This window comes from Platalea leucorodia (genome assembly GCF_965183815.1).
Source record: "Platalea leucorodia genome assembly, chromosome: 4".
Taxonomy (NCBI): Eukaryota; Metazoa; Chordata; class Aves; order Pelecaniformes; family Threskiornithidae; genus Platalea; species Platalea leucorodia.
The window spans coordinates 65,945,583-65,969,196 of NC_138826.1; the positions used below are offsets into that span (position 1 = coordinate 65,945,583).

General features: G+C 36.2%; 1 protein-coding gene across 1 annotated transcript in view; it reads right to left on the reverse strand.

Annotated features, from left to right (window-relative positions):
• Positions 1-739: 739 nt before the first annotated feature.
• Positions 740-23,614, reverse strand: part of IGF1 (insulin like growth factor 1) — a gene marked incomplete at both ends in the record, with an annotated part of 50,907 nt that continues 28,032 nt past the window's right edge. The window contains 2 exons of the mRNA XM_082309759.1: positions 740-799; positions 12,042-12,223. Of these exons, the coding sequence (XP_082165885.1) occupies positions 740-799; positions 12,042-12,223 (242 nt within the window). The remainder of the gene's footprint in view (positions 800-12,041; positions 12,224-23,614) is intronic.

Below are 23,614 nucleotides of genomic sequence, written 5' to 3' on the forward strand. Positions count from 1 at the left end.
TGCAAAATAATTACCTGGAAGAATCATTAATGGTTTGAGAGCCTATGTATGCTTTAACTGCTTTTAAAAATCTTTTGTCTCACAAATTGCAATAAACTGCATCTTTGCAAGAGAAGGAAAAATAAAACTGTCTTAAAACAAATGCATCTATAACCCATATTCTGTCAAAATGCCACAGATGGAATTAATGGATGTTTAAAACTGTGTATGTTACCTTACTGCTGCTGTTACTGGGAATGTCAAACTGTGCAAATATGAAGGGATAGACAAACAATGTTAACAGACACTGTAAAACAAAGAGCCTGTTGCTTGTATAGAAGTGCAAATAAAAAAAACCACCACTTAGACAAGGCTGATGAATGACTCCAGCAGCCAGTGTTCATAGGTTAATTTAGTGCAATTGGATCCATCAAAGGCCCATAAATTTGTAGGCTTTTGAGGGGCACAGGACTTTAAGAGATTTTGTGCAGGACATTTAAAACAGGTTAACAAACAGTAATATATCAACCACAGATTTTTTTAGCTCTGGGCTGGTTAAAATGTTCTGTTCTCTAAAGACTTAATATTGGAATGTTTAGTTGCATTGTTCACTGGGAGAATGCCCATTGGTTGAGATTGCATCAAGCTTATTAAACCATAGGGTTTTTTTAAGTCTTCCAATGTTTAACAAATAATTTATTTACAGCAAAGTATCCTGCAGATGGCACATTCATTCTTCATTCTTGTGGATGGCATGTTCTTACATTCTGTAGTTTCTGTTTCCTGTGTTCCCTCTACTTGTATTCTTCAAATGCACTTCCTGAAGGTGTAGAAAAAAATAATTATTCCAGGTAGATTTTAATATACTGTATGACCACAAAACTCATATTAGTGGGAAAACAGTTATCCTGAATGCTGGAATTGTTAGAGCCCTTCTGCCAGTTCACAGAGAACTTAACTACAAAAAAATTCTGTACACTAAAGTCCCTGTTCTCCTAGGCATAAACACGTCGATTGCTGTCACAGAGGGAACATTTGCATACTGGAACCTGGATGGGCTTAAACACACAGTAGGTACTAAAGATTTTCTTTCTTTCAGAACAAGGACATTTGCAAAAGCAGGATGTATAGGGGCCAGGGAACTTTAGAGTGGTAACTGCAGGATTTATGGAGCCTCCTGGGCTTTGGTAGCCAGTGGTCAGAAGTTTTCAAAATTGTTGAGTGGGACTCTGTTACCTACATTTTGCATAAATGGCATATTGGATGTGTAAAGTTTTTGTTGGATAAGCCCTTTAGGAGGATAAAAAGTGTGGGTTCACTGCAGGAGCTGCAGCCAAACAATTTGTATTTTCAAAAAGAGACAAGGTGATGTGCCAGGCAAATCAAGAGGCTTTGGAATGAATAATGCCCTTAGTTCACTGTCTTTCTATGCACCGGCCAGTTTCCAGCAGCAGTAATGGGTGTGGTATATATCTTTCAGTTTGATTTCCTTATTTGCCATGCTGGTAAATATTAGCTGGGCCCAAATCTTTGCACGTTCTGTACCAGACTAGAGGCAGAATTGGTAAGTGACTCTCCATATTTATAATCCTCATCAGAAGTAAAATTCTTAGTTAACTGAAATCATGTCTGTTTACCTAGACATAAAGCTAGAAAAAAAAAAAATCTCCCTGAGAAAGGTGAGGCATGTGTATGCAGCTCTACCACTGCATTATCTGCTATTTAAGCCCTAAAAAAAAAGAAAATGTATTCTCTAAAATTTAAAAAGTAATGAAATTTTTGCCTGCTTTTCTGATGGACAAAAAGAAAATGGAAGATGATTTGGTGCATTACAGTAGTTTTGTGGGTTTTTTTTAATGATTTCCTATATAAAATACTATTCTATATATAACTTTTCCATTTGCCTCCAGTATCTATTAAACAAAAAATAAATCAGAAACTGGCAAATGATCACTAAACTTGAGCTCACATAGAGCTAATTAATTTTCACTGGTTTTGGATTGGGTTCTGATGAATGAGTTGAATTACTATTTTCTGAATATTAAAAAAAAAGCAGTACTAGTTGTTAAATAGGTGTTAAATTAATTATACCACCACCAAGTAAGAACATTAAGCCAAACTAAGATTTATCATCACTGCAAGCCAAATTTGTTAATAGTAAAGTATTCATAATGAAGAAATATCTTTGTTAGGAATCTGCCATTCTAGACGTTCTTAGTCTGAAATGCCATACTAAATGAAGAAGAGATTAATCATCTAGTCTCTATTCGCTTGATCAGTTCAGTAGGATACTGGCTTGTCTTCCTTAAATTTTGCTAATACTGCTATAAAATAGCTTCCTTTGCATGGACTGATTACAGAAAGAGAAATGTCAACAGAATTCTGCTTATCCATAAATTAAAATAATTTTTGCTGTTTCATTGCCTGTTTCTCTTCCAGCTTTTCCAAAACTACCTTTTCTGTCTGTAGTTTTCCCTAAATTGTACCTCAGTTTTCACCCTGAAGAACTCATTCTGGATAAACCCTTCAATTTTCATTGATTTTCACTAAAATCATCATTACAGCACTTCACAGGAGTCTGCCACTGTTAAGGATCCTGCCTTATGTTACAAATGCTTATACTGGTAACAATGAACTAAGAAAACAGGAATTCCTTGACTCATCTGTCCTGATTTTTCCCTCATGGCAACAAAACAAAACATCCTCATCAATGCTGCCCCTAGGTTCTCCTCTTTGAAGAGACTTTGCCACCATATAGGAAAAAGTTATATGCTACATTTTATTTGCAGAAAGTCATACATTCTTAAAGGACGCACATTCATGATCCATAAAATGGACAGTGAGAGCTTTATTATGAAACAACAGCCATTTTGCAAACATTGCAGTGGCTTTCAAAGTATACTTAGATTGAAAATTAACTATATGTTTCCCAAATGAAAATATAAATTCTCTCCACTACTGTTGTTGTCTGACTTTAAAATGCCTTTATCATCCAAATAAAGCAAATACTAAGATGCAGTAGGGTTTCAGTTATAGCTTTTAATACTGACATGTAGATGGAAAAAGAACTGTCATAATACACAGGCTAGCTTTGAAATTGAGGGAAGATGGTAGGTTACTTTTAGAAGTTTCTCCTCTGGAATTAGCATTTTGATGAATAACTACAAAGAAGTGGCACTGGTGGTGGCAACAGTAACATGCATGCCAGAAAATGCTTTGACCCACATAACACATTTTTTCAAGTATGCAATCTTGAGACCATTGGAAAAAAAAAAAGTGTGAATGCCTGAATCAGGTTCTCAAACCTGCATTTGCACTGGTATAGAAAAGCTTGCCTTATTTCTCAAGTCTTTGAAAAAAGGTAATTAGAAATAAAATTGTTATCTGTGATGCTTGTTTCATTATCAGATCCTCTGAGCTGATATTCAGACCCAGACAAAGACAATAAGCATTTTAAGATGACAGATGCAAAATGTCTACTTTGCATAAGTCAGTTCACGAACAGAGAAGTGCAGACTCCTAGCCTATTACCTTAAACATGGATCTTTGGATGGATCTTTGCCTCAGTCAGATCTTTGCCATGGATCTTTGCCTCAGTCTTTAATAGCCAGCCTACTTATCCTCAGGGTATTCAGCCCCCTGAGCTAGGAGATGGAGCTGAGAAGCAGAATAAAGGCCCAATAATCCAAGAGGTAACAGTTAGTGACGTGCTACTCCACCTAGATACCCACAGGTCTATGGAGCCAGATGGGATCCACCCAAGGATACTGAGGGAGCTGGCAGAGGAGCTTGCCAAGCCACTTGCCATCATATACCAGCAGTTCTGGTCAACTGGGGAAGTCCCAGATGACTGGAAGTTAGCAAATGTGACACCCATCTACAAGAAGGGTCAGAAGGAGGATCCAGGGAACTACAGGCCTGTCAGCCTGACCTTGGTGCCGGGGAAGGTCACGGAGCAGATTATCGCCCATCACGCAGCACGTGCGGGACAATCGGGATCAGGCCCAGCCAGCACGGGTTTATGAAGGGAAGGTCCTGCTTGACCAACCTGATCTCCTTCTATGACAAGGTGACCTGCTTGGTGGATGAGGGGAAGGCTGTGGATGTTGTCTACCTGGACTTCAGTAAGGCCTTTGACACTGTCTCCCACAGCATTCTCCTGGAGAAACTGACTGCTCATGGCTTGGGTAAGTGCACTCCACTGGGTAAAAAACTGGCTGAACGGCCAAGCCCCGAGAGCAGTGGTGAATGGAGTCAAATCCAGTTGGCGACTGGTCACAAGTGGTGTTCCGCAGGGCTCAGTATTGGGGACAGTTCTGTTCAATATCTTTATCAATGATCTGGATGAGGGGATTGAGTGCACCCTCAGTAAGTTTGCAGATGACACCAAGTTGGGTGGAAGTGTTGATCTTCCTGAAGGCAGGAAGGCCCTGCAGAGGGACCTGGACAGGCTGGATCGATGGGCCAGGGCCAAATGCATGAGATTCAACAAGGCTCAGTGCCGGGTCCTGCACTTGGGTCACAACAACCCCATGCAACGCTACAGGCTTGGGGAGGAGTGGCTGGAGAGCTGTCTGGCGGAAAAGGACCTGGGGGTGTTGGTTGACAGCCAGCTGAACATGAGCCAGCAGTGTGCTCAGGTGGCCAAGAGGGCCAATGGCATCCTGGCTTGTATCAGGAATAGTGTGGCCAGCAGGACCAGGGAGGTGATAGTGCCCCTCTACTCGGCACTGGTGAGGCCACACCTCAAATACTGTGTTCGGTTTTGGGCACCTCGCTACAAGAAAGACATTGAGGTGCTGGAGCGTGTTCAAAGAAGGGCAAGGAAGCTGGTGAAGGGTCTGGAGCACAAGTCTTATGAGGAGTGGCTGAGGGAGCTGGGGTTCTTTAGTTTGGAGAAGAGGAGGCTGAGGGGAGACCTTCTTACTCTCTACAACTACCTGAAAGGAGGTTGTAGCGAGGTGGGGGTCAGTCTCTTGTCCCAAGTAACAAGTGATAGAACAAGAGTAAATGGGCTCAAGTTGTGCCAGGGGAGATTTAGATTAGATATTAGGAAAATTTCTCCATGGAGAGAGTGGTGAGGCATTGGAATAGACTGCCCAGGGAAGTGGTGCAATCACAGTCCCTGGAAGTATTCAAAAAACATGTGGATGTGGTGCTTAGGGACATGGTTTAGAGGTGGACCAGGCAGTTAAGTTAATGGTTGGACTCGATGATCTCAGAGGTCCTTTCCAACCTTAATGATTCTATGATGCTATGATTCTATGATTTGGAGACAGGGCAGCATTAACATAAGGATAACAACTACCTCAGTGATAGTAAAGGTCATTTAACTAAGATGGAAGGGTATTGGAAAGCATGCAGCAGCATTCTTATCCTATTAGGATGGATATTCAAACCTCATATTGGCATTAAAAGATCTCTTGCTTTATTGGTAATAAATGGAAAGTCTAATGTTTATAGTAACAGGCATGATGTCTTAGCTACAAACTCTCTGGGGTCTCTTTGAAAGCTTTTTAGTTCTGTGGGCAGTGTGATCAGTAACATAATAACAAGGCTGAAAAGTAAGCAATTGGAGAAAGTAATTTTCTGAATTGAAGAGGCCAAGTTCTTCTATCTGTTACACCTAAAGGTTCCCTCACTGGCTTGGTAATGTGGCATGGCTGTAATAGAAATTAGGATTACTGCCATTGTGCATATTTTGGCCTGTAAATGTATCTGTGAGTTGATACCAAGCCAACTATAAAAGAATCTGTCAATATTAAAAAGATTAATGAGAAATAATGCAATACTTTTTCTATTTTCTTAATGGCATTTTCTTAAACTAAAAATATTAAAATCTTTTCCCTCTCTCTCTTAGTTCCACCCAGTATTTATTTAAATTTTGAAGATTAGATAAAATCTGAAAAGGATTTTTGAGAGAATCTGCTTCCTATTGATACTTTGTTGGTAAAAATATTTATGTGTATTTTCCACATATGAGGCCTGAAGAAGAATAAAGACTAAAAGTCCAAGGAAGAGCAAAATTACATCAAGATGTACACCTCTTTGGTCCTTTTGCTCAGGGTGCAAGGGGATGGCACAATACTATGGGTTTTTTTGCTTTCCCTCTTCTATATTTACTGGATTTTAAAATCAGCCTTACTAGTGTCCACATTCAAGTAATAATTTTCAAGGTACCTTGTAGCCTTAAATTGATAAAGAACTTTGTGCCACTGGTTCTGTGACACTGCTTCATTCAAAAGGGTCACAGTCTTTCCTCACATACACAATTGTTGTGGAAATAGCTCATTTTCCTTTGCTTGAACAGAGAACAGTTGTTTTTCTGAGTTCTATTCACTAGTTTTCCAAAGTGCTGTTAAAACTTAATTCACTTAAGGGTAAATAAAATAAACTTTTACTAGCATTTCTCAGAAGAGAAAGAAATGAATAAAAGAAAAGCTAGATGGAACCATGTACACTGAAGACAGAACTTTAATTCCGCTTCTTGCTCCTGTTTTGCAGTTTAAAACTCTAAACGTAAACTTAGTGTAAAAATAGGTGAAACCATTACTTTGCTTTCCAGTGCAAATACTGAACATTTCTCCCTGTAGCTTACTCCTACCTTACTAGCTGATGTATTTGCTCATTAAATGAGATTGTAATCTGAAAGCAATGTCAACAATTATTCTCACAGTTTTAGGTTAAAAAAAAAATCTTGATCTATAATGTGCTTCGGTTTCACATGTGTTCTCAGTTTTAAAAATTCAGGGACATCTTTCTTGGGTTTAGAAATGCTGACATATGACTAAGTTGTATCCTCTTTAATAATCTCTGCTTCTATACATAACTAACTGCAATTGAGGTAGAATTTTATAATGGATTTGTATTATGCAGTTGATCACTTCCTATTTTTTGTCAGTTCTGGCAAGATGAATACCTAAGTATCTCTCATTTTTTAACAGTAATAATTCTACTGAAAGCTTTCAACAGAGTATTCAAATAGCAAATGAGAACGAAACAGGCTTTGGATGACTATAGTTGATGAGTGATCATTAAATGAGTGAACAACAGATCATGCAGGCTGGTTGGATTATTTGATCAAATGTTTAGGTTTTCCTTATTCTTAAAAAAATATTATTTCTCATGAATTTTCAAATGAAATTTATTACAAAAGAAAATTACTGCAAGACTAATAGGAATATGTGCTGGATTGTGATTCTGCAAAAAATTACCTATTTGTTTAACTGTACAAGTGTTTTAATAAAATTTAATTTTTACAGTATTTGAATAGTATACTAATTAATACAAAAAGGTGAAGTACTAAATTTCAGTAGCTTAATTAAGATAGTCAGATGCAAAGTAAGGTGATTTTGAGTAATATTAAATTCCTTGAAATCTGAAATTTTGAGGAGACTGAAAATAGCTTAATGAATACCAGTTTCACCACAAAAATATAAAGCTGCAAGAAATCAAAAAGCTTTATTTTGACTTTTTGAAATTAAAATGTTTTGCTTTGGAAATACCAAAATATTCAATTCCAGCAGTTCCTATGTGAAACTTCTGACTTTCCCTTTTCGAAACATCATTTTTTTTCATTCAGTGCAGTAAAGAGATGTAGAGAACTAATTAATGTTAATAATATAAATAATAATAGAAAGATTTATACATTGAAGTAAATTAAATAAACTGAAAAAAGAAAACCAATGATGTCTATCGCCCTTGGTCTTAGCATTGCAATGGGATCTAAAATTATTCTATTCCCTTACGTAAATAGTCCAGAACGATTGTCCTGAATTATTTTTTTTGTTTCATCAACCTGAACACTAAACTGAAAATCATATTTAATCACCTAGCTTTCTTTAGGAAGCCTATTAGAGAAAAACAATTGGATTACCTGTAGTTCTTGCATATTTTACGCCATTTCTATATTTCTGGTCAGCTGCTTTTGTACTGAGAAATCTGAACGATCAGGGCAATATATTCTAGAACACAGATTGACTGAATGTAGATTATACAAGTAGATCGTATTCTATTTTAAATGAATAATTTACCTTTGCAGATCAAGTTCAGAGGAAAATAAACAAAAGATATAAAATAAATGGTTTACTAAATCTTAGCCAGCTATGTTGGTTTTGTATAAAATGTTCTTCAGATATGATTGTTACAGTAACATGTGAAGGCTATTGAAAAAACTATTTGTATAAAACTAAAGCATTTTCTCATTGACCAACCATTGTCCAGTCGTCACTAAGAAGACAACTTTTGTTTTATGCCACATTTGAGTATTTAAAAAGAGAACTGTCATTTCACTGTATATATCCTGTACCCCAGCTTGTATACATTTATTGTTTCACACTGGAGAAGGCAATTTGAATGCTCCAGAAGTCTCTCTAACTACAAACAGTTTTTTCTTCCCAGAGTTACTGACCCAGACAGGTTAGGTGACCTCTGTAGGCTTCAACTCAAAAAATATAAAGTATTTCAGGGAGTAGGGGAGATACTTCTTTTTAAGTAGGGGACACACACTCTGGTGAGAGTTTGGTATCCTTTAAATAGATGTCTGAGAAGGAAGTTTGACTGCTGGGCACCAAGAGAAGCTATGTATTACTGTACTTCACAGCTTAAGGCCCACAGTGCTGAAATCCAGCTGGAAAGATACTCGGAGTTATCCCATCTGTTCACTAGAAACTTTAGGGTGGTTAGCCTGTAGCTATCACATTGTGCTCTGATGCATACCTCATTCCTCTCTGCAAGCTATTATGTGCGTTTTTGCATTCATTGGCTGCTCCAGTTTAAGGTAATTTTGTCATGGGCTGAGTGCAAAAGAGGTGGTGAAAGCTGGGCATCTAAATTAGGACAGAATTGGGTATGTGCTCCGTTGTATACAGCAGCTGAGGCAATAGCAAAGTGCTTCTAACCTCCTTCTTTCTTAATTTCTTTTTTTGTGTGAATCTGTAAAGTATGCTGTGTATATAATACCCCCAAGTATATCATAACAACATGTTTATTTTTTACTTTTCACTATACTTTTATATTTATTTGTGAGTAAAGGTCTCAGAACAGGACAAATAATGATCCTAGAGAGAAAGAAATATTTTGTTCGTTAGTTACAAGCAAACAAATCTCTGCACATACTGTCTCTGGATTAAAAGCAGCTCTTGATGTTGGCCTTATAGCAGAAAATGGACATTTTGGGGTTCCCAGCCCACATTAATCATCCAGTGCCTGGCCCTCATCATTCAGATTTGTGTGTGTAGTGTAGCAACACTTGTTTGTAATGTAATGACTAAAGATCAGCATTAACATAACCTACAAAGAGAAGAACAGCCCCGCTCCATTGAAGTAAGTTGTTCTACCAAATTGTGCATAGGAGGAATGATCTGCTCAAGGAATTGGGAAAGTAGACCACTTACAAAAACACTTAAACCAAAACACAAATTCTGGATTTGTCTATTAAAAAGGTTATAAGGAGATGCCAAATAAAAACTATATTAGAAGTTTGAAAGGCATAAGAAACTGGTTGTGTATGAAATCTGAGAGTAACTGTACAACATCTTATATATTCCACTTAATCCTGCCTTAAATCTTGTACCTAAATAAGAAAATATTAAAGAGGTCATATATATTATCTTACACATATATATTCACTTTATATGTATATGTATCTCTAACATAGTATTAAGAGAGAAAAATATTATAAAGTGGAAAAAATTGCTCAACTGAAAATAATTTAACTTTAGTATAATTATTTTTTAATTAAAATCAGTGACTTATCAACACTATGAATTAGCTAAATGCATTCATATTGGGGGAGTCTAGCCAAAGAAGAAAGTATGAACATAGCATTGTCTTTCTTAATGGAGGCATGTACAGCTGACTGCAAAAAGAAAAAAGAAAGAAATAATAATTACATGAGAATATGTACCAGAGCTTTTTCACATAGAGTTTTTTCTTAATGAATTCTGTTTTCCTTCTCTTCCCTTGCCTGTATTTTCCTTTTATCTATCATAATTCTGACTGGCAGTTTCTCCTATCCCTTCTGTATTTTTGTTTCCTCAATCTAATTTTCTCCATCCACAGATATTAAGAAAAAAATCAGTTTGTTTTTCCCATCAGATTTCTGTTAATCACCAAGTTCCCACGAAGAAACATTTATGATTTTTCTGCTTCTATTCACCTCTCTCCTCCTTTTCCCATACATTTTCTTTAAAGGTGTTGTTTTCTTTTATATTGTTTTTTCTCTAATTTTATTTTCTCTATCCTTTTCTCAAAATTCTCTCTGGTCTGTGTGATGCACCACGGTTCACTCAGTTCTTCAACATTTTTCATCTTCTCAGCCTCTTTGATCTAATTCCCTCCCCTTTCTTTTCCTCTGCTCCTCCTTGTCCTTTTACTGCCCTTTTCACCTCTTGATTTTTTCTCCTTTTATTTTCCTGGGTGATTTCTTCTGCATCTAGGTTCTCTCAATTACTACATAATCCTTCTGATTTTTTTCTTCTTCCAGTATCCCCTCTTGCACACTGCTGCTGCAGAAAGATGCAAGGCCTTTCTTCTGTTCTTTCCTGTTTGTAAGAAAAGTGTTTTCCTGCCTATCTTTTGAACAGAAAGAGGACAGCTGCCTAAAGAATGACATCATTCCTTAGCCCTCCAAGGAAAGTGGTGTGGAGATCCATCAGAAAGCTGGCAGGTATCTTGTCTCCTTTTACTTGAAGTTACAGAATGCTTTACCCATCCCCTTAGCAACAAATATGGGAAGGAGCACACAGATTACTGGCCAAGCCTGTTTTTTTTCTTTTCCCACAAGGCTTAAACATATGTGTGCCCAGACAGGAATAAACCACAGGGTTTTCTTGTCTATAGTAGAGCTCTACCTGAAGAACACTTCACTTGTCAGATGTGCCTTTTGAGATGTTCATGGCTAAGGTGATACTTCCTAGGAAGAATCATAAAGCCAGTACTTTAGAAGGATGAAAACTTTTGAGGAAGAGGTGAAAGGATTCCATTCTATGGATTGACTTATGGAAAAGAAATGGATGCTGGAACGATTACAATTGTTCTTTTCATAAAGATAATATTAAGGAAATTAGTATATAGTGCTAGTTTCCTGAATTCCTATGAAATCCTAGGATTTCAAGCAGTTCCATTTCTTATAAGAAAAAGATTTCAGATAAATGCAGGAGTGGGGCCAACATATGTGTAGGACAGGCAGGGTCAACAGCAATAAAATATATCACTAGAGGCTTACAGCAGATGACAGATAACATGTAAAACAGATGTTCAGAACTCAAACAGGAGAGCCAGTTGGACATGAGCTTAATGGCAGCCTAGCCTAAGGTGGGTTTTCTGAACTATAGGCTCTGTTGAGGAAAGGTGAGATTTAACTACATATATGTACAGTATATCTAGTATGACAGGAACAAAAATCTGGGTACTCTGAACTCCACAACTATACAAATAATACCAATGAATATTTGAAGTGTTTGGAAAATATACATATTGAACATTAAATAGTTAAAATGAAGTATGTAATGATTGCAGTGACTATCAAGCTAATTTAGTTCTGATAAATGTAAAAAAAAAAAATGAGGAAAGAAAAAAAAAATTGTTCATTTACATCTAAAATGAATAACAGAAGAGCTGTGTTTTACCCTCTTCGTCACTGACTCTACCCCTTCCTGAAAAGGAAGGATGAGTGAGGAGGTTCTGTATAGATCAGTTGTTAAACATTCAGTGTTTGGTTTCTTTTTTGAAAGAAATCTTAGGTGCTATTTATGATTGGATGATGTGAGTACTTGTCATTTACTACCCAGTAGCAGGATAAAGCCTCACAACTACTAGCTTAGCAATTCCATCTTTTATTCAGTGTTCTAAGAGGTGAGATAGAACACACGATTTCCTACTTATTTCCTACCACAGACACTGTTTTCCAAAAACCCACTAAATTGCAGTGTCCCTACTAGGCAGAACACGTCAGTTGTTTGCTATGTTACCAGCCTTGACAGAATTTTCCTTCCCTAAAGTAGGTAGGGTGGGTTTTTTGGGTTTTTTGTTGTTGGTTTTTATTTTCCAGCCTGGCCTACCTTTTGTGCTTTTGGCATATCAGTGTGGCGCTGAGCACGTACAGAGCGTGCAGATTTAGGTGGCTTTATTGGAGCACAATACATCTCCAGCCTCCTCAGGTCACAACTCTGGAAGCAGCATTCATCCACTATTCCCTTGTGGTGTAAGCGTCTACTGCTGGATCCATACCCTGTAGGCTTACCTATTCAAAACACAAATGGAAAGTTTTTATGTTAGAAAGAAAATGCAAAGATCTCAGCAGCAATCATATTAAGTTGCATTATTTTAACTGAATCACCAATGACAGTTGTAGAGGCTGCCTGTGTGCATCTATTCTAAGACCCTGTTCTCAGATACAGCTTTGAAAGATATTCCTGGAAATGGCCAGCTTTGATCTCTGTCTATGGGTGGTTGCTATTTAAGCATTTGAGCAAAATTATATCTTCTTAGAAAAGTATTATTAAAAGATTTTCTTGAACTGTCTTGGCATTGAAAATTGAGAGGAAGGAAGTTGAAATCTGGCATTTAGAAGCCTGGCAAAGGAAATCTCCCCTTTAGCATTTGGATGAAAATTGATTGTTGAGCTGACTGAGGTAGCTGGTGTTTAAAGATCATAGATCATGCCTGTTTTGTAGGCAACAATTTTCTAATGAAAAAGGCTACACTGAGACACTACGTGAAGTCAGAGTGTGTTCCAAAGGGGAAACAAATACTGTATACCACTGCACAGGCTGTAAGATCTGCAAGCTCAAAAACTAGTGGGAAGCAGGAAATAAGTAATCAATGAAATGCAGCAAAAATAGGAAGATGGTTGATGGAATAGATAAAAGCAGAAGATTTTATATTCTATAGCTTTGCACAAGACAGGAAATGGGACTGACATAACATGGTCTTTCCTGTGTTTTGTGTTTGCACTGGGCATCTGTAGAAACAATCAAGTGATTGGCAAATGTTTTGCATTTTTCTCTCAGCTCCAGTAAAGGGTGACATTTTCATTCATAGAACTCTTACACTCTCCTTTTCTTTTTCAGTGATTTATGATTTCTTTAGCAACTGTTGATTTCTCTGCTGTACTATGCAAAGATTGCAGACCCATTATTTCCTGGGCTTGTTTGTATGCAACCCAGTTGGATGTGCAGTTGCCCTGTTATGACTAACTAGAAATGAAGGAACAGTAAATTCACAAAAATAAGTAGTTGCTTACTTACTACATCTATTTTAAAATTCTGGTAGAATTTGGTTCCAGACAGTAAAAATCTGAAGAGAATAAATGTTTTATTTTGACATTTTCAGTATTAAATGTTTCCATTTACAGAATGATCCACATTGGTTAAGAATCCAAAAGTACGGAAAAAAGGAAAGAAAATTGCACCAAGAGCCAAAAAATGAAGTAACTCAATTCAGTCAGCTCTACCAATTTTTTTTTCTTGCTTTTTTTTTTGCCCCTTTAGTTTTATCACTGAGACCAAAAATCTGTAATTCACAGAGTTTGGCAGGATTTTACATTTTAAGAAATTACTCAAGCTAGAGATATGATAAGGGTATCAGAAAAGATGAAAAATCAGTTTATCTTTGGGAAATTATTGCCTCTAATGCTTATACAGCAACTTCTAGGTTAATATCCATATACTTGTCCTGCAGTTGTCAATTTGAAGACAACACTGCATTTTGCAGTTCTCTGTGATTAAAACATATGTCCACTGATGAAGAACCCTTGAGGCCTTAGTACATCCGTAAATGAAAAGACCTCTAGTGGTAAAGTATGTCTAACATTTTAGCCAGCAATACAGTCAGCTAAGAACTAACTATCCCTATGAGCTTTGTAAACCCAGACAATAGGTTTTTAAATGTCTTTTTTTCCAGGGACTATAAATTAACAAAAAGAAAAACATGCTTACTTAGTATATTGCAATCCACTGAGGGTCTCTATACTGTACATTGCCTGCTAAATTATTTGTTTCATAAAACTAAACAGAACAGCAAGCCAGGAATAGATTACAGTAATATTTTGATTTGTCTGTGTGTTGTTTTCTGTGTATCACTGCAAAGTATTATAAATATTAAGACACAGATTTTTGGGGTTTTTTTCCAGACTATTTTCACTCACTGAGTTATAATATAAAGTGCAAGCTTTTCCCTGGAGATTTTTCTGAAGTCTGTTAATCAGGTTGTCTTAGCCTAATACTTTAAAAATTTAGCAATCATGTTAAAATGTGGAGTGTCGTTACTGTGCGGGATACCCAGAGCTCTTCCACATTTTGTCTTGCTCCCATTTAAAACATGGAAGGGCAAATTCTGTTCCTGGATATGCAGCTGTAACTCTTCCTAATAGATCCAGCTGAACAGTAGGTACAAATAGTTGAATAGTTAAGCTTACCTTTCTTTTCTCACTCTGCCAATTTTTCATAAGCAAACACACTCAAAAGCTTCTGTTCAAGAATTTTCCTTTAAATGGTATTTCATAGCAACTAACAGGCATAGAGGTGTGGTTCATTCCCTGGCTACTGCTAATAGTAAAAATAAGGGTGGACAGTTCATTGGTAAGTTTCATCTGGCTTATCATGACCTTTCTATCTAGAAAAGAAGTTACCTATTAAAAAAAATTCTATCAATCCAATAGAAGATTTCAGGATTAGTAATATTTTGCACTTCTAAGAATCTTACAAAAGTTAGTTCTCCATGACATTCATGCTAGGTAGATAATACTACCTCTAGGTGACAAAATTTAGAATCAATAAGATGAAATGTGTTGGCCAGGAACTTCCATGAGTTAACAACAGAATGTGATAGAAGAAATATTAGCAAGACTATAAATGTCTAATGACTGGTAGTGGCATTTTTTATGGTATCCATCGGTATATGAAGGGGTTATAAAGGAATTGTCAATGAAATGTAAAGTTTGCAAGGTCTCAAAATTTTGTTGTTTAATATGGTTAACATTTAGCTTTGTCGTGATTAAAGCCAGAGATAAACTGGTTGGTAGAGGTATTTTTTTTTTTTTTTTGGAAAATCTTTCATCTGCTTTAACAATCAATAGCTCTTTCCAGTTTGTCTGTGTTGAGACTGTACTTATACAGCATTGCTTGTATTTTGTCATTTCAAATTTAGCTCAAATTATATAATCTGATGCTTTCTTTCCTTAATTATTTTTTACTCAAGACATAAGATAAAACAGTGACATGCAATGGGTTACATAGTGTTCTGCCAGTTTATCATTATCATTTCTTTTATGAAATTTATGACTTTTTGGTAAATACAGTCATTTCAACAGGAACACATTTCATTTTTCTTTGACGGTACATAAAGTAGAGGAACTAGAGCCACGTACTCTAACTTTAAATAACATCACTCATTTGTGTATGATGTCTTCCCAATAAGTCAAGCAGGAACTTACAATTTTTTGTTAGTTGGAAGTTGTCAATTCTGAGTTTTATTCTCATCTAGCTATTATCTTGTGTGATTACATGGAAGTTATTTTACCTTTCAGTGTCTGAATTTAACCACTTATAAAGTTGATAAAATAATACCTGGAATAACCCAAGAAGTATTGCCTGCCTTATTTAGTAATCAGTAGCAACATTTCTCCTGCACTATCATATGCATAAATAGTTAATACAAATCCTGAGTTCTGGAATCTTTCAGGTGAAAATCCCAGTGTACTTTAAAATTATTTTTACTGTAGCCAGGCCAAAGGCTTCTATGAGTTATTCTTCTTTCTGACAGAATAATAACTTTATGAAGGAGGATATAATATTTTATAGCTTTTTAAAAAAAACCTGTATGGTAACAAGTTTGGCATGGAGTCACTAACACATCAGTGATGTGGTCAGCAAAGAAACTTGACATTTTTTTATAGACTTAAATATTCATGTATTACATGGCATACTAAATGCTCATCCTTCACAAAAAGATAACATTAGTATTGTGAAGTCAAATGGTTTTATTTTTTTTCTTTAAAAAAATAGTTTTCCCAATGTTTTTGAAAGACCTAAGCAATCAAGTATACCTAAAATTAGTATAAAATAGGAATTTATATTACCTAAAGTGCTGTATAACAGATAGAGCAAACAAATAGAAAAAAATAGGAAAAAATATCCTTTTTCAGTAATCATGATTCTGGACTCTACTCTTGAGAAGTATCTAATGTCTAAATTAATTTTAAACCAATAGATTTTAAATTGCTGCTGTTCTCTTAAGTGCTGCAGTATACAAAAGATGCTATCACAGACAACGATGAGATAAAGAATTACAAGGAGATACTATCACTTCTACAGATATTATCAGTATCAGACCCATCTTCTTCTGGAAGGACTGCAGGATCAGGTGGTCCCAGTTCACCAAGGTACCAAAGTATGCACTTAGATCTAGGCAAATGTTCAAGCTCCTACATGGTCTGTTGGATTAAAGCACATATTCAGCAGTAAGCACATATTCAGCAGTAAGCACATGCCTTAGTGCTCTCCTACATAGGGACTGACATAACTAAGCACTTAAGTTAATTTCTAGACCAAAATCCATATTAGTAAATAAATGGCTGGTGGTTCTGCACATTTAATACCAGTTTTCTGTTCCTTAATTTTTTTTATCATATTGCCTTACAATACTGACTGATCCTGCTGTGTCAGTATACTGGGCACCCATATAGTTCTTTCTCATCTTTCTGGCACAATTTGAGTGCTGCCTTCCAGCTGTTATCAAAAAGTTCCTTATATTTATTCAACCTTCAAAGTGCTGCCTGTGGACATATAACAGCCCTAGGCATTCCTTTTTGCTGACGTACACTGATTTCCTTGGAGGTTTCTCTCCTTTTTTGTCAGTTGCTAGCTCAAAAGAGGTTTCATATCATGTAGGTCAAAGTTTACTTAATAGAACTTTTGGCTCTCATTTAATCTACTGCACCAAATATGTGAATATTTCTTTCCATGTCCTACAAGCAGATACAAAGTCTAGTCACACTGTTCTGAAGTCCCCTGAAAGCAGGCCAAGGTACAGAATTCCAACAGTTAAACAGCTAGCTTCTATACTAACAGCACTTCCCTTTAAATAATGCAAAGTCAGTGGAGTAATTCAGCAGAGCTTGTTTGTGCTTGATTTCTTTGTTCCCTGCTCTCCCTTCAAAATATCTCATGCGTGCTGCCATTGGTTCTGCTCTACTGATGGTGTCAATGTGAGAAGCACTGGTGTAGGTGGACTATAGAAGTTTCAATTGTCAAACTACCTAGGCATTCTGTGGAGAATTATAATCTACTCTTGTAGCATTAACGTAAGAAACTACATGAGAAATAGCCCAGGATAAACACAAAGCTAAGCTACTGTTTAGAGGACTCTAGGAAGAACTGGGGTAACGTGTCCTTGGAGCTTTTATATGACTCTTTATGTTTGAGGTACATACATAGTGTCATTTTTAGCTCAGCAGTAGAACCCGAGAAAGCCATTTAGACTGTAATTCAGAAAAAGATCATAAATCTGAAAAACAGTGAATTTATTCCTAACCTACTATTAGAGTCAATCTTCAGCTATAACTGCAGCTTTTAAAGTAATGTGAAAGGCTATTGACCTATTAGTGTACTATAATCTCGTACTGAGAAACTCAAAAAATTTCCATCAAAATATCAGGGTAATATAATTTGTACAGTTTTGAAGCATTGATAGCAGTTTTGGGGTACCTCTGTGAGGGATCCTCCAGAGAAGTGTGATGACAAACCTTTTTTTCTCATTTACCATTACGTCCAGTTTGTAGCTTGCAGTATCTGGATGTATGTGAGCATACTAAGAGGCAGTAGGTCGGTCAGACAGTTTCTCTGTGGCGTGAACAACAAGGCTGAGAGTCTGCAGTGCTACATTACAACGTAGTAACTGAACAAGCACATCCTGTATGCTAGATGCAGACTGGGAGATAGTGGTTGGAGTATTCTTAAGTTGCATGTACTATCTGCCTTGTAGTGGCACAGAAGACTAGGGATGCTGAGTCTGAGATTCATCTTACTCACCTTTACTGTCTGAAAATTAGGGATCTAGTTTAAGATAGTCAAGTCAACAAGCAGGTGTGTCTGGGAGTGACTTATTCCTGTTTTGAATACTTTGCTTAAGATGAAATGAATCCTTGTCCTCTGAAAGAGCCCATGTTCTTTCATCAACTGCAGAATAAGCTACTTGATCTATTCTTAGAGTATACGCACAACTTCTTCTAGGTAACCGAACTCAAAGAAAATTAATTCCATTGAAAGTGATTTATCCTAAATCACAAAATATATGTCACTGGTGGAGTACAAAGCCATTCTCTTTTATTTCCCTTTTAACAATTAAATATAATTACACATATTGTTGTAAAAAGCATAGCAGCCAGTCTACTGTTTCATCATGTATCTCCATACCTCTTCAACTGTGTTCTGTATATCAGGCTAGTATTCTTGTCTATTTTTGCATTATAAATACATACATATGCAAAATAAGAGATTGTTGATATCACTTTTCATCTCCTTGTGATCTTAGACAAATGGTTTAATGTTATATTGGTAAAACGTCTTAAGGGTACTCTGGAATTTCTAATCTGTATTTGGAAAATTATGAATCAGTGTTCAATCAGCAGGAAATGCCTGTATTTTGATACTTCTATGAACTGTTAAAGCAAACAAACAAACAAGCAAGCAACAAATCTTGTGAACTGTTGTAAAGTCCCTTAACAGAAATACCTCAAGCTTTAAACGTTGCAAAGTAGGCAATCTGATTTTCATGTAAACAAGTTGCATGCATTTTGAAGCTACAATATTTAATATTTAGCTTCCATTTTCCTTCAATGTTTTGTTAGTGCCAAAAAATAATTATGCTTAGACTGATTTTTGTTTGTATTCATCAAAATGAGCATATATTAGCATTTATAAATGCTCAATGAATGGGTGCTCTAGCTCTGAAGTCTAATTTAATATGCATGAGAATAGAGGATAAGCTTTATCAGTATGCACAAGTAAAATCTTTATGAAAGCATATGCATTTGTTAATATTGAGATAGTGCACTAGAGCTACTGCTTTGTGGAATACTGGATTGCATTAATTACCGAGTCTAAGGCAAGAAGATATTTGCTCATTGCTCTGAAATTCTAGGCGAGTAAGACTGAGAAAACATAGACACTCAGTTAGTACTGATCTATAGGAGAAATCTATCAAGACTTCACAGAGTGTTTTTCCTGAATAATTAAGATTTATAAGCTGCACCTTATGAAAAAATGAAAACTCTTTGATGTTTCAAACGGAGAGTAAAATAATAATTTCACTTCTTTAAAGTCAGTTAGCCAACAAATGTAGATTTATTCAAAAAGGTGTCTTAATTTTTGATTTTTATGTCTGTGTTTATTTAGTCTGCCACACAGTTGAAGAAGGTAATTTTTTCCTCTAGAAATATGCTTTCAGAAGCATTTTTCGTCTTCATTGTGTATTTAATTGGAAAAAAATATCCTCTTTCCCTAAACTTATTTCCAAAGTACAGCACTTGTAACAATTTCCTCTCACATATAGCTGCACTGTACTCTGCCCTTTTTATGGAACGGCTGCTTTGGAGGCCATTAAGTACACTAAGCATGTGATAGAGCTATTATGCTTCACACAGTAGTTCCTAAGCCAGTTGCAACTTGTGAATAGAAAGACCTATAGTTTTGTGAGTATTGCACTGGGATATGAAACGGAAATTTCAGAGTTTAGAATTCTTTTGAGGAAAAAAAATAGCAGAAAGAGTGGGAAACAATATAATGTGTTATTTTACACCAATTCAGTGCTCTAGAGGGTGAAAACGTTGCCAACCTAGCACAATTTACAAGCCTACGTCAGATTCCAGGGCTGGAAAGTGCCAGATGCTGCCAAAAAATATATACTTTGGCAAGGGAAATGCTTTGCTGGAAAGAAATTCACTGTTGCAAGAATAGCCAGGTTTATCAGGGTTTAGGACAAGATAACTGGAAACCAGTAGGTCTTTGTTACATTTGAATATTGCCCCCTGTAGTGCGCGGAGGAGGACAATGGTAATACAGTCATCCATCCATAATGAAAATACATTCTCTCCTTGTATATGCTCTCACAGTAAATAATTACTGCTTACCCTTCTGTGTGGTGGAAGGATGATCAATCATGTCAGGACCTTTCATACCCTTCTTATCCCATAGCCAATGTAAAACTGCCTTTTATTTGGATTACCAAATGAATAACAATTTCACCATAACTGGGTGAAATCCTAGCATCACTGAAGTCACTGGGAAATCTTTTAGTGCAGTCAGGGTTATGTCCTGGGGAATCAGGTGCCAGAAGCTACTTACATATAACCCGATCCAAGGTCTATTAAAATCAATGAAAAGACTTCCATTGCCCTTAGTAGGCTTTGCATCAGGCTGATAATGAACAGTCACTTGCTTTTTCTTCTAAACTTACACTTCAGTGAGTAAATACTATCTTAGTGGCATCTAGAGAGATTTGCAGGGAATGGATGTGATGTGATTCCTTGAAGGAGGTAAGAACAAAAGAATACAGATGTACAATGTGAAGCAGAATGATTGTTACGTGGTTAATGCCACTGACCACATAACAAGCAGTACATTGCTTTGCACTGTGTGATCAAGATTTTTATCTCTATAGGTACTCTTTCTCAGCTGTATTCTGAGAAATGAAAACAAATAACAAATGACAAACATGGTACTCTTGTTCTTGCATTTTGGAATCATCATCCGGTTAGAGGCAGAAGGTGTGAGTGGCTGTTGCATTAAATGACTCCTGTCTAATACCCTTCACACTATCCAGGAGTGCACCTATTGACACGTTACAATTTTTATTTCTATTGATACAGCAGTAGCACTTACAGGAGGGTAAGCAGTTGAGTGCAGGCCACTGTCATCTTATCTACTATAGAGGTCGACAATTTTCATTCCCTTATTAGAAACAAGTGTGACAGTAGAAAAGAAAGCAGGAAGGAGAAAGAAGATATCAGTATGGGCCTGGCTTGCTTCTCACTTACACTAGTTTTGTATTTGTCTAATGCAGTTAACTTCAGTGGATTTACTCTTACTTTACTTTGGATTTACTCTTACTTTAATGTGCTATAAGCTCTGTTTAGTAAGATCTGATATCATTACTGAGAGCTTTGTCAGCAAGAAGCATCCAACCTCGTACAATGATGCAGCAACAGAGCATAAGGAATAAACAAGCATCAGCTTTGTACCTGTGTATTATTGTCTGAATCTTGTTTAGACTTTCAGTTATTGAACCTTTCTGTACAAGTCAGAATGACATTAATTACTTCAAAAATTACTTCAAGAATGCTATGATGACTTAATGCTTTTGATAAAAGTCCAGTGTGTAGTTTTCTTATGGACAACATATTAAAGTTGAATTATTTTCCAGAAAACTTATTTTTGATTGTCTGCTACTTTTGGCATATTGGGATACTTTTACTTGTGAAGATTGATTTACAAGATTCCTGATTAGCAAGGGCAAATTAACCACTATATTCAGAAAGGGAATTAAGACAGAAAGATTAAGAGACAGATTCTTTTATCTTCACTGATATTAAACAGTACTTTAACCTAAATTAAGAGAGCTCTTTGCAGAGAAAGATAGTACTTAATCTGAGTAATATTTACGGAACCTAGCTATCAACTATTTGCACAGCAGAAGGCTGTGACAGTGCCAGGAACCAAACCTACACCAACATAAGCACCAGGCCAACGCTTCAACAATATACTTGTCTTCCTTTAACCTTATTTTTGAGTCAGTAGGGCATGTAAAAATCTAATTTTGAAATGAAACATTCCTTTGAGGTCATGATGCTCCTGTTAAACTTGTCTAATGAGACAAATGAAAAAGTGAAACTTTCCAGTGAGGTACATAGTCATTAGGGAGTGAGGATGAAGTCATTGGGATGAGAAAGGGACAGTGAGCTGTGTCTGGAAACAAAACCAGAAATAAACCTAGCTAAAATATACTGTTATGCTTGATTTACCTTTCACTCACACTGGTTTTCTACCAGTTGTACCTCCATTCTTTAGAGATTTAATACTGCAATAGGAGCTGGGAGAATCAGTTCTAGTGACAGGAACATAAAGAAAAAGAAGTCAGTGCTGAATAATAAATGAAACTACTCTTGCTCTCCTTGACCATTCAGCTCACCTTGTTATTGCTGAAGACATTCAAGGGGATTATAAAGGAACATTGGTATAGTGCAGGGAGAAATTAGTTCCAGTATAACATCTTAAATACCAGAACTACAATTTCTGTAGGATTGTTGAAAACAGAAGTGGTTATAGGCAGTGAAGTTGGTTGATGAAGCAAATAGGAAGTAATCCTTCTTTTACAGGGCTGACAATGCCCTCTCCAGTCACAGTTTTTAAAACAGAATGCGGGGTTTCTGAGTAGATTTTTTTTAAGTTCTCACTTGCTAAGTTTCAATGGCCTTTTCAGGGAAGTTCAAAGGTTTTAAAAGTTCCTTACCATTTAAAGAGAAGTTTTTCTAAGTAACCAGTTATTCCTTTCTTTTACTATTTCCTTTCCAACTTGTTTAGACTTGATTAATGACTGAAACCTCCACATCAGTTAAAGATGTTTTTCAATGGCTTCTCTTATTTAGCAATCTTGCTGTCCTTTTGTTTCACTAGGTTTGTTCTGTGGATCATACTGGAATACTATAAACTTTAAAAGGGCTGTCATAATGTTGAAGTTGATCTGGCTTTTAAATTCCATGTGCTCACTGACTTCTTTTGAGCCACAACTTTGTGCATCCACAATCATTTAAGCAAGGGAATCCAGTTCAGCAGAAAAGAAGTATGATGAATAATTACGCTTACAGTGGTGTAAACTTTTTCATTTATCTTATTGGTTTACTAATGTGTAAGCTTAATGGTGACTCTGTAAATGCTAACTCTGTTAGATGTGCTTCAGTCTACAGAATCATTCTTCCCAATGCTGGGCCAGTATTTTTGCACATCATGACATCCACTTCATCAGGCTGAGCCTATCCCTGCTCAGGAGCTATGGTGGTTGTGTTTAAAAACAAAAAACAAAAAACAAGTCCTGTGGAAAAATGAAAAAAAACCCTTGTCTTAAGCATACTTGGCCAGTGGAGGGCTTACATTGTATCATGAGAAAATGAGAAAGTAGAACCAAGTAATTCCTATGAAGTGCAGCCATTTTTAATTCTCAAGCCTTCAACACCTATCGTTCAATTTTTATTCCGTTAAATGCTAATAAATCTCAAAGCCTGGAGGACTTTGAAGAGAGCTTTTGATCATCTGAAAGCATAGATTCTGAGTCGTGTCTGAAGATATTTCTTGGACATAGGCATCAGCATTAAGGCCTTTTCAAATATTTTTGTTGTGAGTCTTTAGATACTTAGTTCTGTAGTTACAAGTTACTTAACTGTATTTGAAATTAATAATCCAGTATTCAAATATGACATTAAGAGTCAAGATGTACAAGGAAAACTATGTTCAGGCATACTCTGTTGGTATCCAAAATTTGACTTAATAAGATCATAAATATTTTCAAATAACTATCCTTAAGTAGTTAATTGTAGTTAATCCTACAATTAAATCTGATATAGATATACATAAGCCAAATC